The following is a 14,855-nucleotide window of genomic DNA, read 5'->3' on the forward strand; positions in this document are numbered from 1 at the left end:
ATCTCAGCTGGCGTGGCTGTTCCCAAGGCGGCCTGCAGAGGGCAGCCTTGGCCAACAGGACCCAGGCTGAACTGCCCACAGGTCCGTCCACCTCCAGTGTCCGGCACCGAGGCTGCCAGGATACTTCCCCGAGAGGTGCAGGCCTCGCCTGGGCACTGCAGGGACCCTCGTCCTGCCTGGTTAGGTGAGCCTCACTGACCAGGCCAGAACACTGACTGGGCCACGTCCCAACCAGGTGGACAGACCCCCCAGCTGATGACCTGCTGCCAACGCCAGGCCCTGCAGTACCTTCTGGCTGCTCTCCGGGTCCTTAGAGCACCCCTCGGTGGGGAGGAGGGGCCGGGGTTCTCTCCCCTACGGAGGGAGAGACAGGCACGTGGGCGCCATGCTGGCCCAGGCCTCTGGGGGCGATGGCAGGGCAGGTGGGAAGCCTGGGTCCTGGCTGTGCACCTGCAGCGTGCCAGGATGTAGGCCCCCAGATGGGAGGGGCGGGTGTTGGAGCAGCAGCCTAGCTTGGCTCCCTCCCACCCTAGTGGCCTTTGGCTTTGTCCCAAAACAAGAACGCCCCAGGACACTTGGCCCAATGTGCTTGCGAGGAGATGGTGAGGGTGGTGCCCCTAGAACATCCCCTGAAAGTGGAGCCCCCACAGGGGAGTGAGGAGGACTTCCTGTGGGCAGTGGGCGCACGGCCCTCCCAGGTGCCCACACTGCAGCGCATGCCCCTTGCTTGGCTGTAGAAGCTATCATGTCTGTCTACATCCTCCCCTGGGCCCTGAGCCTCCTTGTCTGTAGTTGGGGGGTCCCTGCAGCCCTGACACCCTGGTCCTCACACGCTGGGAAGGCCATGCTGTGATTTCCTCAGGAGTCAAACCACCGGGGCCGGCAGGACCTCGGTGTAGACACTGCCCCCGTCCCCATCTGTGTGGCTTAAGCTTTCAACTGAGGAGGTGAGGGGTGGTGAGGACCCCTCTGCTCTCCCTCCTCCCTCCTGGAAGGTTCAGGGATACAGTGGGGACGTGGGGACGTAGGGGCGGGAGGGCCCAGCTGAATGCCCTGGGTCTGACCAGCTCTTTCCTAGGCCTCATGAAACAGAGGCCCTGAAAGGTGCAGGGACCTGTCCTGGGCCCCATAGCCAGATTTGAACATGGCCCTCATGATCACTCCCTGAGGGGCCAGACTACACCCCCAGCCTAGCCCGCCAGACCCCACCAGCCTGGGTTCCTCGGTGCCCTGGGGAGTCTCCCAGACGCCCTGAGGGCAGACTGGCTTCCTGGGATGCCTGTCCCCCCTCCTGAGGGCAGATGTCCATCCAGCCCAAGACTGGCATTGATCAGGGCCCTGGGGGCATGCTGGCTATGGGAGCCAGCCCCTCAACTCAGCCCAGACAGGCCACTTTCTCTTTAAGGGCCACCCCAGGGAGAGCCAGCGCCCCCCACATTCCGGAAGGCTGCGAGGAAGCACCAGGATACCAACCCTTCCTGTGGATCTCTGAGTTGGCTTTGGCCTCTGTCAGGGCATGGGGCAGCTTCTTCAGCCAGCAGGCCTCGTCCTCCAGCAGCAGGGTCAGGGCTGGGCTCTGGGGGACAGGAGGGGGCAGTCAGCAAGGACTCAGTCGTGCCCTTGGAACACAGCAGGGAAGGGGGGGTCCATGTGGGGGAAGCCTGAGGGTCTGCCTGGGGGGGTGGCCAGTCCGGGCTGCAGGCCTGAGTCTTGTCAGGTACTGTGCTGGCAACAGAAGCCAGGGTGTCTTCCACGGGTTAAGTGCTTGGTTCTCATGGAGCTTAAGGCCCAGAGAGGTCAAGCAGCTTGCCTGAGGTCACACAGCCAGTGAGCAGCAGAGGGGATTTGCACCCAGATCTCTCTTCGCTCCTTGCTGCCTCATCCCTGGTGGGCCGCTCGGTGCTGTGGTGCAGCCCATGGGGTGCCCGGACCTGGGCAGGGCACAGGCTCCTCCCACACACACCCCCCAGAGGCCCCCAGAATGAACTCTGAGGGCTGCAGCCAGGATCAGCCCAGATGGGTACTTGCATGTCCTCCCCAACAGTGCGGCCCCTCTCCCTGCTGCAGGTCCCCCTTTGTCCAGTGCATCCTGGGGCTGGCGCACCTCAAGGAACACCTGCCTGGGCCCAGCAGTCCTCTGAGGTCCCCAGAATCAGCATCTGGTCTCCCTGTGACTCCAAGACCCATGTTTGCATGCAGGGTCAGCCCCTCACCCACCTGCCTCACTGGTGGCCTGGAAAGTGGGCAGTGTCCTCCCATCTCACAGGTGAGGAGGCTGAGGGGAGAGGGGCAGCTCCCTTGGGGTTGCTGGAAGACCGTGGAGGGCGGTGGCCTGATTTCCGGATCCCTGGCCCCCACCAGGCAGCAGAGGAAATACGCCCCCTGTCCCAACATAGCCTGGTGCTGGGAGGGGGCCAGCCCTTGTCACATCAAGGGGACGAGGCACAGAGCCTGGCCCTGTGTGGCCCCAGGAGTTTGGGGTGACCACTGCCACCCCTCAGGCCCAGCCCCAGGGATTGATGGGTTCTGGATGGCGCCTCTGCCTGGAGGTCCCCACCCTCAGCTGCTGGGCACTGTGGGAAGGCACAGTGCGTTCATGTCCGAGTATTTTCTTTGTTTTAGGTAAATAAATGCCTTTTACTCAAACCTTGTTTATCAGGACCTCTAACGGAAGAACCAGGGTCACTTGGGGTCACCTGGGGGGGGGCGAGAGTTGTGCACCCCAGGGACACACGTGGCAGTCAGCCAGGATGCTACCATGGTGGGTCGGCGGGGGCAGGCAATATGTTTCAGGGCGCTCTCTGATGGGTTCTGGCCACCTCCCAACCCAGTCCAAGCCCATGGCGTTACTAGGTTTTGCCTGCAGGGAGCATGTGGGCTCCAGAGCTGGGCATCAGCTCCAGCCCAGGCTTGGCCTCCCTGACTGTGACTTTGGGTAGGGCACTGCCCCTTGACCTGCAGCGGCCTCAGTGCTCCCTGTGTCCTGTCCTCATCCCGTGGCAGACTGGGGCACCCTGGCCAGCGGACCAGCTGCACAGCTCAGTCACGGATCGGTCAAGTGAAGAACAGCCAGCCAGGGGGCCGTGGGAGCAGAGCCCTGTGGTGCCAGCACCGTGCCTGCCTCCCTGCCCTCCGCATCTCTGCACACAGTGATGCCCCAAGCCCGTGTGCTCCCTCGAATGTCCTGGAGCTGCCACTTGCTCCTGGGGGAGGTCGTGTCCCTCTCTGTGACTCAGTTTCCCCCAGGGCACTGAGAGGTAGCAATCTGGGTGAAGCCGTGCCTTTGATCTGTGCCCACCTGGCACATGACCTGCACAAGAGAAACACGAGTCTCGTCCCCTCGCTTCTCCACTCCCTTTGGCCGGCAGAAAACAGAGGGCAGTGGCTGCGTCTTTGGGCCCAGGAGGCTGGTGTCCACTGGGGCACCAGGCCAGCCATCGCCAGATGTCCACTTGGGACAAGCGTCTCCACCAAGGAGGCTGCACGGGGCAGGCTGGTGGCTGGTGGCACCTGCTTTCACAGACAGCTGGCGATTCTGACAGCTGCAGAGCTGGGGGTCCTCACCAGCTGGGGACAGGCTGGGGGCCAAAGTGGAACCAACAAGGCTGGTGCAGCAGCCAGTGACCGGTGGCTCCCCCAACCTGGCTGGCCGGGGCAGCCGACCAGCAGCTCTCAGCCAGGCAGAGGCGGGGGCCTCCCCGAGTCCCTAATGAATATTAATGAGCGGAGGAGAGAGAAAAAAATTAATCTGCCTGATTCTCCGATGGGTGCTGCGGTAACGATATGAAATCTAATTATTCGTCCCAATATTTCTAAACCCTCAAACTGAGACTGACAGCCTCCCGGTCGGTTTAATGCTTATCACTCCCGGGAGCGGCCTGTTCGTGGTGTGATAAAAGCGCCCGCGCACAGCTCTGCTGACGCTGCAGAACCCCTCGTCTCCGCACACGCCCGCCCGAGTGCAGGGGAGATGGCCGGCCGCGCTCCCCCGGCCCTGTGCCTCCTGCCGGGAGCGGCGGCCTGTTGCCGGGGGGCTGCCCCGGGCGGGCTGGGTGCCTGTGAGGACAGCCGAGGAGGAGGGGACGTGGGGACCTGGGGGAGCTTGCACCCTGCACCCCGGGCGGGGAACAGGAGATCCAGGCTTCGACCCCTTAGCCCTTCACCCTCGTTCCCTCAGCCCTGAACACTGGGAGGGGCCTCCCCCTCCCACTTAAATGGGGAAGGCTGAGACCACCATCTCCAGCCTCCCAACCTGCGCTTGGCTCTAGGGGTGCAGGGGCCAGCACCCCACAGGGAGGGGAGCCGGCCCCGCCCAGCCTGCCGCTGCCCTGTCCCCGGGGCGCAGCGTGCACAAGCCAGCTCTGGTCCTGGGCAGCTGGACCGCAACGCGCGGGGCTGCTGCAGCCCACCCCCTGCCCCAGGAGCCTGCCTGGGGACCGAGGGCAGATTTCAAACTCTACTCTCCTGGTGGAGAGGCTGCCAAGTTATTTACTTTCTCCCCTGCCCAGCCCTAGTACCGAGCAGCCCTGGAACAGAAGCCCTGTTCTCTGGTGTTGAAGGCGCCAGGCCACGGTGGGCCCCCTTCCCGGCTCTGCCATGGGCAGCGGGGTGCGAGCCTGGCCCTTCTGCCGAAACTATTAAAGATGTGTGGCCGCCAGGCACCTTCCCTCCATGGTGCCCCCAGGCTCACTGCTGGTCTGGGTCCAGCTTGCCCTGGACAGGCCATGTCCAGGCTTGGTAAGAAACTCGGCTGCCTGCCTGGCCTGCAGCGCTCAGGGTCGCCGTCCCTCCCTCCTGACTGCAGGCAGCCCCACCCAGCCCCCGGGGTAGCAGGCGGGCACTTTAAATTCTCTGGGTGCATCTGAGAACCCTTGTTGTTCGCCAACAAAGAGGTCAGTGTCTGGATTCTGTGCCTGCCGATAACCATCAGAAACCCTATCTCCGCCGCATCCGCTGTGACAGCCGCATCTGAGGCTGTTCTCAAACTCCGTTGTGCGTTGCTCGAAGCAGTGTCGCAGGGAGAGGGTGGCCCAGGGAGCCAGACAGCCCTGCAGAAGCCCTCCCCCAGGTCACTGCAGGCACGTCCACCAGAGGTCAGGACTGGGGCTGGGGTGGGCTCTGATCCGGGCCACACCCATCTGTCCGTCAGCCCATCCTGAGAAGCCCCCACCTGCCTCCCACTGACCATCGCGGGAGACAACCACCCCCACCCCGTCTCCCCCAGACCCTGTGAAGAACCCATTTCCCAGGCAAGGAGACTGAGGCCCACAGAGGTGGTGACACCCAAGGCCACCGGAAGCGGCTGCATGCCCACAGGCCCAGAAGCCAGGCCTGAGAGACCTTTGCTGCATCTCTGCAGACTCCCTGTTCCCTCCATCCACTCATTCATGCATTCATCCCCTCCCTCATTTGGTGAACAGCCCCGAGGGCCTGCTGTGGGCCAGCTGCGGGGGCAGTGTGAACAGAACGTGGGCAGAGCTGTGTGGATGGCGGGGCGCGAGGACACCTGGGGAGGACGTGGCCCCAGCCCCTTTCCCTCGGCTCAAAGCAGGGGCCACCGAAGGATGGGCCTCCTCAGTTCTCAGCTGGGGTCTTTCTGGAGTAGACTCCGGGACCCCAAGAGGCCAGTCTGAGTTGACGCTGTGGCCAGAGCCCCTCCACACCCGCAGGGCCTCCCCAATCCTGCGGCACCCCAGCCCCACCGGCTGCAGGCAGGAGACAGGTGTGGACAGGAAGGGGGCCAGGGATCCAGGGAGGCCAGTGGCGGGTCTCCTGTCTGGGGCTTGTCCCCAGGAGGGAGTCCACCTCTCAGAGAGCCCCACGCTACCCTCTTCCTGGCCGTGGGGCTCCAGCCAAGCCCAGACCTGACCATCCCCCAGGGACTGACCTTGGCTGGGCCTGGCCCTACACCTGTTAGCTCTGCAGAGCGGGCTGAACACGGCCCACAAAGATGTGTCCACCTGGAGCCTGGGAACGTGACCGTGTTTGCAAAAAGTCTTTGCAGGTGTGATTAAATGAAGGCTAAGCCAGGTGAAACCACCCCGGGTGGCCAGGTGGGCGCTGAATCCAATGACAAGTGTCCTGAGAGGAGGGGGAACACAGGCAGAGGCTGGGGCTGATTCGTCTCCAAGCCAAGGAGCCCCAAGGATCACCAGGGCCCAGAAGCCGGACACAGGCCTGGAACGCACTGTCTCCTCGGAGACCCCAGGAGGAGCCACTCTGCCAACACCAGGACCAGGAGAATGTGACTGCGTCAGATGCCCACGTGGGGTCCTCTGTGTCAGCAGCCATACGTGCTGGCCCTCTCTGCCTCAGTTTCCCCATCTGTGTAATGGGGCAGTCGGAACAGCCCCTCACAGCCAAGGAGGGTCAACAGAGTGTCAGTGTGCAGCTCTAGCCCAGGGCCCACTGGGGAAAGACTGCTGTGGTCCTTGGGACAGTTGGTCTGGGCCAGGCCACACCCCAGTTATGTGGGAGGGGAGGGGGCACAGCTGCAGGGCCTTGCCCGTGGGGCCATGGGACCCAGTGGGCTGCTGGGTCCCCTGGGTGGGGGACATGGGCTGCGAGAGGCTCCTGAGGGCTGGCAGAGCCGGTGAGCAAGGAGGCAGGGGCACGGGCAGGACTGACCGGCAGACCTGGTCCAGGGCCGGTGCCCAGGCCTGACGGCACTGTCAGGGCACATCCACACGTGCTGGGCAGGAACACCGAGGCTGGACGGCTACGGCCAGCAGCAGGCACCCTGGCACATGGGGAGCAGGACCCCCCGACGTGGGACGCACAAACGTCCCAGCAGGCGAGAGAAGCAGGACGCAGAGGGCTCACAGTGCCACCCCGTCCCATCTGGCGAAGGAGGGCCCGCAGCACCTATCCTGGGCCGGGTGTCTCTGCTGCCCTCTGGCCAGGGCTCAGCCTGCCATGAGGTTTGGCTCCACCAGGCAATGATCGCGGACACCAGCCTTTGGGGCATCCCGCTTGGAGGGCCTCTCAGAGCCCCTGGTGCCCAGGAGGGGGCTGGGGAGGCCCACCAAAGCCCCTCCCGCCATGCTGAGCCCTGGGCGAAGGCTCACCTGAGGCCCCACGTCGGCCTCCCAGGCAGGGGTGTGCCAGCCAGGGGTCCCTCCCAGCTCTCACTGCTGTCACAGCGGCCTCGTGGCTAAAGGGTGAGCCACAGGGGACGACAGGACAGCCAGGTGGAACAAGGCTGGGGGGCCCGTTTGCTCACTTGCTCACTCATTGGCTCGTTTGTCCGCCCACCCGTCCATCACACATCCGCTCCCTGCCCCCGACATCCACCCTGAGCACTTCTCTTGTATCTGAGCACAAGGTTTAGAGCTGGCTGGGTTTCCGGCAGTGGAGGCCACAGCTGGATCCAGGGCGGGGGTCCTGCCCCAGGTCACAGCACACTGGTGCCAGAACCCACTCTCAGCCCTCGGCCAGGCTCTGTGCACTGTGTCCGTCCAGCATGTGTGGGGACTGTGGGGGGAGCCGCCCTGTCCCCCTCTGGCCTGCAAGTGGCCTGGGCCTGAGGGGACCAGTGGAGAAGGGTCACCAGGCCCCATGGGCGCCCCCCACTTCCCCCTCCAAGCAGCAGAGACAGGCGGCCTGGGGGTGGGCGCAGGACGACTTGGGGCGGGGTGAGTGGGGGGCGCCAGAACCCACCCGCTGGGCTTCATAAGGGGCCTGCTGAAACGTTAGCAAAAATATTTAGACAATAAATGAAGTATCGGGAAAGCAGGCATATCTTTAAGAAATCAATCATCTTGTACGTGTGTCTGGACACTTGGCGCCAAGGCGGAGATAGCGCCTGCTGGGGAGATAAGGGTTAATCAAGGATTTAATTCTGTGCAGATAAAGCCGCAGGGAAGAGCAGGCAGGCCCCTTCCTCCTTGGCTCCTATGCACACGCCTCAGAGGCCGGCTTCTCTGGCCCCAGCTCCCTCGGACGCTATCTCTCTGCCTGGAGAGGGTTTCCAGCCTCATGCAAGTCTCCCCAGGCTGACCTGCTCCCCAGGCCCCATGAAGACAAAACCTCCAGAGAGGAGGCTGCAGGCGGGAGGGGAGGCCCAGGCGGGGCCCAGGGGGGCCACGGCGGGCGTCCTGGGACTGGCGCGGGTGTCTCTGGCCCCCCAGCCCAGCCCTGCAGGGGTCTCTAGGGCTGGGCAGACACAAGGGCCAATTCTCCCTCTGCCATTTGATCCCAGTGACTTCAGCAAGTCACCAAACCTCTTGGAACCTCAGTTTCCTCATTTGTAAAGTGGGAACAGTGGTGCCTGCCTCATGGGGGTGGGGTGGAGAAGACAGGGCCAGGTGTGAGGATGTGTGCACGGCAGTGTGTGTGGAGTGAGTCTGGAACACACTCCTGTCTCAGAAGGGGCCGATTGTCCCCAAGGAGGGAGCAGAGGTGAGAGGTGCAGGCCTCACTCAGAACACGCCGAAGTTCCCAGTCCCTGACCATCCTGCCTTTGTCCAGTTACTGCTTACGGTTTTCTTGACACTCTGGGGGTTCAGGGAGGAGCCACCGAGCTCCCATTAACTGCCCCACAACAGCCTGACTGCTGGTTGCATATCTCCAGTGACGGGGAGCTCACTGCCTACAGAGACTGCTCTCAACACCACAGCCTCCCGAAATCTCACTCCTTCCACAGAGCTGAAACCCCTGGGGTTTCCGCTGTTTCCTCCCCTCTTGGAGCCACGGGACAAGAGGGTCACCCCTCCCACAGGGCTGCTGGCTACACTGCCCACCGGCCAGGCCCTGTGGCAAGCACCAGTGCGGGTCACTGCATTTAATCCGCCCGTCTGCCCTGGGCCACCAGCTTCCCCACTTCACAGACAAGCTGCAGCTCTGCCCACCCTCTCCTCTGCGGGGAGAGTGGAGGGTCTGCAAGCTCAGGCCTCAAGGGCCCTTGAGGGCTTCCTGGGACCCCTGAGTTCCCAAAGGCTGAGGAGACAGAAGCTTGGAGAGGTGGGGCCTGCCTGGGGGCACACAGCAAAATAGCCACAAGGCAGGAGACCCAGGAATCTGGACCCGGCGCCGCAGGGACAGCCTGGCTAGAAGGTGGGTGCCCTCGGAGACTCCCACCGACTTATGAGTGGTCTGGGCAAGCGCCTGCCCCTCTGAGCCTGGCCACTTAGCTGTGACTGGTGCCTGGGTTGCACGTTCGGACACCTTCAACCTCCTGAGGCCCCAAGCCCCAGCTCCGAGATTCTGACTCAGCATGACCAACAGCCTAGGTTTTAGTGCACACAGGAGTGGGTGGGGGCTGGGAGCAGCAGTCTGAGGGTCTGCAGCTGGGGATTCTGCCCACGGCTCCCCACCAGCCCCATGGACACTGCTGCAGGCTGAGCTCCGGGGGCCTCGGTTTCCTCGGCTGAGTGATGGGGGCTCTGACTGCCAGGTTGGAGCTGGTTAGAGATGTCAGGGCAGCACTTGGCCTCCAGGTGCAGGGGAGCCCTGCCGTCACAGCCCTGCCCCTGCCACTGAAGGCCAACCACAGGCCCACGAGACCTAGCACCATGGGCCGCCTGCCAGCAGTTCGTACCCTAGATCCGGCCACATCTGAATGCCACATCAGAAATCAAAAGGCATGGTGAAGGGCGCCCCCTGGATGTTCGTCACGCACGGCTCCTCCCCGCTCCCAGCACAGCGCAGGTGCCCGCTGCACTGCCCCACAGTTTGCTTCCCATACATTGATGCCTTTCTTGACTGAAACGTTTTCTAGAAGGAGCCTTGACACCCCTGAAAGAGGACGCAGGAACTGCCTGCCACAGAGGGCAGCTCAGAAGTAGCCTGGGGGGGACTGGCATGTGCCGGCGGTGCTCAGATGCCAATGGCGCCCTCTCGCTGTCATCAGGAGGACCCACAGGCACAGAGACGGAACGGATCTCACCTTCTGTTGCAGCTGCCCCCAAGCACCCAGAAAACCACCTTGCTTACCACCAGGGGTGGCCCCCCCCGTGAAGTCCAGTGCCAAGGGGCAGTCCCTGCCTGCCTCCCGCGCCACAGGCCAGGTCCAGCCCCCTCACCCCGGGCTCCTTATTTCCTCCCCTTGATTGATTTTTTCCTTCTCTGCCCCACCAACTTCTACTCAACCATAAGGGCCTGTTTAAAAAACCCCTTCTTCCAGGGAGCCCTCCCTGCATCACGTTCAGGTCCCGTAGGCCCCACATCATCTCCTCCAGGCAGCCCTCCCTGTGTTACCCTGAGGTCCCATAGGCCGCACGTCGCCACCTCCAGACAGCTCTCCCCATGCTCTCAGGCAGTTAACTCCTCCCGGCCCTCCTGGCACCAACACCTCATGCCCACATCTCCTGACACATTTCACATGGACGGGCAGGAGCTCCTGGGCTGGAGTCCAACCCGGACTTGGCTCAAGGGAGATGAAGGGGCCTGTGTCCTCGGCTGGACACTGTCCTGGCCACTGCCCTGCGGCTGGTAGACTGACTGGCTGGGATCGGGGCTCCTTACCAGTTCTGCCTGCCTGGGGGACGAGGCTCTGGTCTGGATGCTCCCACAGAATGGGCCCCAGGACAGGCCCTCGGCGAGGCTGCATCGAGCCTGCACGCATGTCTGTCCGTCCTGCAGCACCAGCTCCAGCTCGTCTGTGGGGAGAGACGTCAGAGGTGTGAGGAATGCCTGGCTGCTCAGGTCCGGTCCAGCCCTGCAGCCCTGTCCCCCTGGGAGCAGTCAGGGCTGAGGGCAGAGGAGGGAGGGCAGGAGGGAGGGAGCGCCTGGACCCAGGTTATGGGGATGGCGGCTGGTGCGGGGTCTGGGGACCAGGCCAGCCCCTGCAGTGGGACTTTTTCTGGGGGAGGACAGGCTGCAGACGCAGGACAGCGTGGGGCTGCAGCTGGAGCAGAGCAGGTGGGCGCGCACCTCAGGGGCCAAGGCTGCTCTGCTGGAACACGTGTGTCTCGTGCAGCCCAGGGTGCACAAATGGGGCCAGGTCACCCTGCTGCTTACGTCAGTGGGGGGCACAGAGCAGAGGACAAGGACATCGACGAGACCTGCCTCCCATCCCCCACCCCCAGTCCTCCCAGCCCCTTCCCGTTGGCTTGGGCCGCAAGTCTGCAGCAAGCCTGGGCAGGCAGCCGGGCCTCGGTTTGCCGGTCTACAAGATGGGGACCCCACACGCCCTACTTCTGGGGCTGGTGTGAGGATTGAACGAGTTTATCCCCCTAGCATCTCAGCACAGCACCTAGCAGAGGGGACCAGGCCCAGAGCCACGCTCCCCCGACAAGGCCCTCAGGACAGCCAGCCTGCGCCTGGGCAGCTCTGAAGTCAGCCCTGTTCTCTCCCTGCAGATCAGCAGGGCCCCAGCATGCAGCCCCCCCTCCAGGCCCTCCACGTGCTCCTGGGGAATGTGTGGACCTGGCTCCAGCTGAGGCCAGCCGCCGCCTGTCTGTGTGGCCTGTCGCCCCGCTGAGGGTGTAGGGCTGTCCAGGGGGCACAGCTGCCTTGCTGTGGGCGGGGCCGGGCTCCCAGGTGCCGGCGGCCTGGCTGGGGTAGCGGCATCTGTGGCAGGCCACGCGCAGGACTCTGCCGCGTTTCTGCGGACAGATGGGCCTCTACCGTGAGCCCCACCACTGCCTTTGCAGGGGGCAGGGCCGTGGGGTCAGACAGGGTCTGCAGTCGGGCCTCACTGAATGACCCACGTGATCTTGTGATGAAGGCTGAATGGTGGCCCCCAAAAGACACACTTGCCCAGAACCTGTGAATGTGCCCTTATTTGTAAAAAGGGTCTGTGCAGCTGGGGTTAATATGGGATCTCAAGATGAGTGTCTGGATTATCCGGTGCGCCCTGAAGCCAACGACAAATGTCCCCGTAAGAGACACAGTAAAGGTGGCCACGTGAAGGCAGAGGCAGAGACCTGGAGCGTCCAGAGGGAGTGCAGCTCTGCCCATACCCTGATTTGGGGCTTCTGGCTCCAGACCGTGGGAGAACAGACTTCTGATGCTTTAAGGCACCCAGGTCGTGCACATTTGCCCAGGCCGCCCTGGGAGACTCACACCTGGCAGGTTACCTGCCTCCTCGAGCCTCAGCCTCTTCATTGGACAAGGGGGTGATGGTGGCCATGCCCTCAGAGGGCGGTCCCTCCCCAGGCAGGCGGGGCCACCTTGTGCCCTGGGAGCCACCTGGGCCCACAGAGGCCTCACGTGGCCTGGCCTGGGCCCTGACTGAGCACTGCTGTGTTGGCCCCACTTCCTGGATCCCCAGTCAGGCAGGCTGTGGCCTTAATGGGCCCGATTATCAGATAACGGCCAGCCTAATGGTAGAGATAACGTGTAAATATGCCAGGAGGCCCAGCTAAAATGTCTAACTGCGTCCTTGTCTTCTCCAGGGCAGATAAGATGGCAGGGGACCAGGATGAGGCTAGGAGGCGGCACCCTTTCTCAGCCTCGCGGAGAGGCCCGCCCACACGGGGCTGTGTCTTCTGCCAGTGGAGCCAGGATGCCTGGGTCCCGGCCAGGACTCTGCCCACGGGCCAGCCCCTCCCCGGGCCCTGTAGGGTGCCCAGTGGGCACGCGGTCACCTGTTCCTGCTCAGACGGCCCTGTGACGCCCCCCCACCGACAGACGAGGAAGCCGTGGCCCCCAGAGGGCCTGCCGCTGGCAGCAGCGTGCCAGAATCTGAACCCAGGCCCCCTGGCTCCACACGCTGACCTGGGCTTCTGGCCCCTGGCATCCTGGGCGGGTCTGAGGCTCTGGTCCCCCAGCCGGCTTGCCCCAGGGGATGGGCATCTGTAGGGAGAGGCTTTCTAAAGGCAAGCTTGCTGGGCACTCATTTGCCTGTCCAGACGCCTGATGGGCCCACGCTGTTTCTGAGGCTGGCGAGGAGCCCACCATGGGCTGGGCTTCTGCCCCGCCCACCCCCTACCATTCTGCCAACTCCAAGCAGAGGGGTCAAGGCAGAATCATCCAGAATTCTAACGCCGTGCCCTGCCCCCATCTGGACACAGCTCCCTCTGAGCCTCATGGGAGGCCCTCACTTGGGCCTCAGAATTGGGGTGCCCACATGCCTCCCTGGGGCCACAGACAAGCCAGGGACAGGCCCTTTCCCTTCCAGTGCCTCGGGCCTGCTCCTGGTCTTGTCGGGCACGAGCCCCCACCAGGAGCCAGTGCTTTCCTTCGGGGGGCCAATGTCCGCCTTCCCCGAGGTGGGGGACTTGGAATTCTGTTCAGTCTTCCCAGACTGGGGGCCAGGGGATGCAGGCGGCTAGCCCAGGTCACTCTGTGGGCAGGAAGGGAAGTGGGTGCAGCCCAGGGCCCCCAGTCTGCCCCTGACTCGGTGCACCTGTGGGATCCCGAGGCCCCTCTCTCAGAGCCCTCACGGCCATGGAGGAAAGGGGCAGAGCCAGTGAGCACCCCCCAACCCCGCGCACCCACAGGCAAACCGCCATGTTCCCTAATCAGAACCCCAGGCTGGCGGCCTGGCCCCAGATAACAGTATGGCTGCCACTCCATCTTCTGGGTATCACGCACCACCAGAGACGGGACAGCTTCTGATAAAGGCAGCCGTTCTGCACAACTGGGGGCAGAACCCACCCATTGGGTTGCTGGGGGCTGCTCAAGGCCTGGGAAAGGCAGGGAGACCAGGGATCCAGGGGATGTGGGCTGGGACTGGGCACTGGCCATCATCAGAACCCACCCTCTGGTCCAGGGGAAGCCATCTCAGAGGGGCTGTGCATTGGAAAGGTGGCCCTCATGCAGGGCCACAGCAGGTGCCTGGCTTGGTGAGAACACGTCCGGATCTTAGCCGCAGCTCTCCTAGTGCCCTTGTGTGGTGTACAACCTGTGTAACTGTCCATGGTGGCTCTGGTGATGTTCCATATCTATCCAGCTCCCAGTTCCTGCCCAACCCCTTGCATAGTTAAGCAGGTGTTGAAACCCAGTTAGCACCTATCCAGGGCTCTCTCCCAGTCAAAAGCAAGAATGTATCTAAAAACCAGGCTGGGGGTGGGCAGGGCCACCTACCCATGCAGATTGGGTATCTCATGAGGGCTCAGTTCAAAATTGAGAATGAATGAAAGTATGAATGGGCCAGGAAGGGGCTGGGGGCAGGAGACGCTGAGCTGGGGGCGGGAGCTGGCAAGGAGAGTGACAGACAGGAAGACGGCTATTTTTAAATAGCCTCAGAAAGAGCCGGAGGACCCAGACCGCAGTGGCCGTGGAGATGGTCAGCTCTCAGCCACATCGACAGGAAACCTGGGGCCCAGGGAGGCCCGGGAGTGCTCATGTCGCACTGCGAGCTGAGGCCAAAGGTGGGACCAGAACCCGGTCTCTGGACTCATGGCTCAGCCAGTCACAAAACCCCACGTGGGTGCCGAGGACAGAGATGAGAGAGCCACAGCCTCTGCCCTCAGGCGCAACCAGGAAGCATCAGTGTGGCAGCTCCCATGGTGGGCCAGTCGGTGACTTCCCAGTGGAGGCGGCCTCCACTCTGGCAGCCTCCGGTGACCCACGTCTCCGTCTCCTCCTCCAGCTCCAGAGAGGCCCCGGTTGCATCCTCCCTGCTCTGCCTCCCGTGGCCTCCGTGTCCGCAGGTGGAGAGTGCGAGGGGATGCCATTCACCCAGGGAACTCAGTACAAACACAATTCCTGGCCTCTGTCTACAGAGTCTTAGCCAATAGCTTGGCTTACTTTGCAGGGATTCCTCCCAGCCACACTGAAGTTACTCTGCCCAGCATACAGAGTGGGAGACGGGCTCAGAGAGGTTAAGCAATTGGCCCAGGTACACAGCTGGGAGGTGGGATTTGAACCAGAGCCCCAGAACGCTTGCGGCCAGGGCCTTGACACCCTTTCTGGGTCTTTCTGGACTGAGGCAGGAGGCGACAGAGACGAGAGGGTGGGGAGAGGCT

The 14,855-nt window shown here is 63.4% G+C and overlaps 1 protein-coding gene across 8 annotated transcripts in view; it reads right to left on the reverse strand.

Moving 5' to 3' along the window:
• The window catches only part of ZFPM1 (zinc finger protein, FOG family member 1), a 65,349-nt gene that overhangs the window by 6,482 nt on the left and 44,012 nt on the right, over window positions 1-14,855 (reverse strand). For 7 of the 8 annotated variants that reach the window (XM_074349263.1, XM_074349265.1, XM_074349261.1 and 4 more), the window contains 2 exons: window positions 10,465-10,598; window positions 1,474-1,576 (listed from right to left, as the gene is read on the reverse strand). In XM_074349263.1, coding sequence (XP_074205364.1) covers window positions 1,474-1,576; window positions 10,465-10,598 — 237 coding nt within the window. The remainder of the gene's footprint in view (window positions 1-1,473; window positions 1,577-10,464; window positions 10,599-14,855) is intronic. The other variant, XM_074349266.1, reaches the window with a different exon arrangement.

Source organism: Camelus bactrianus, chromosome 21 (assembly GCF_048773025.1).
Source record: "Camelus bactrianus isolate YW-2024 breed Bactrian camel chromosome 21, ASM4877302v1, whole genome shotgun sequence".
In the NCBI taxonomy this organism is placed as follows: domain Eukaryota; kingdom Metazoa; phylum Chordata; class Mammalia; order Artiodactyla; family Camelidae; genus Camelus; species Camelus bactrianus.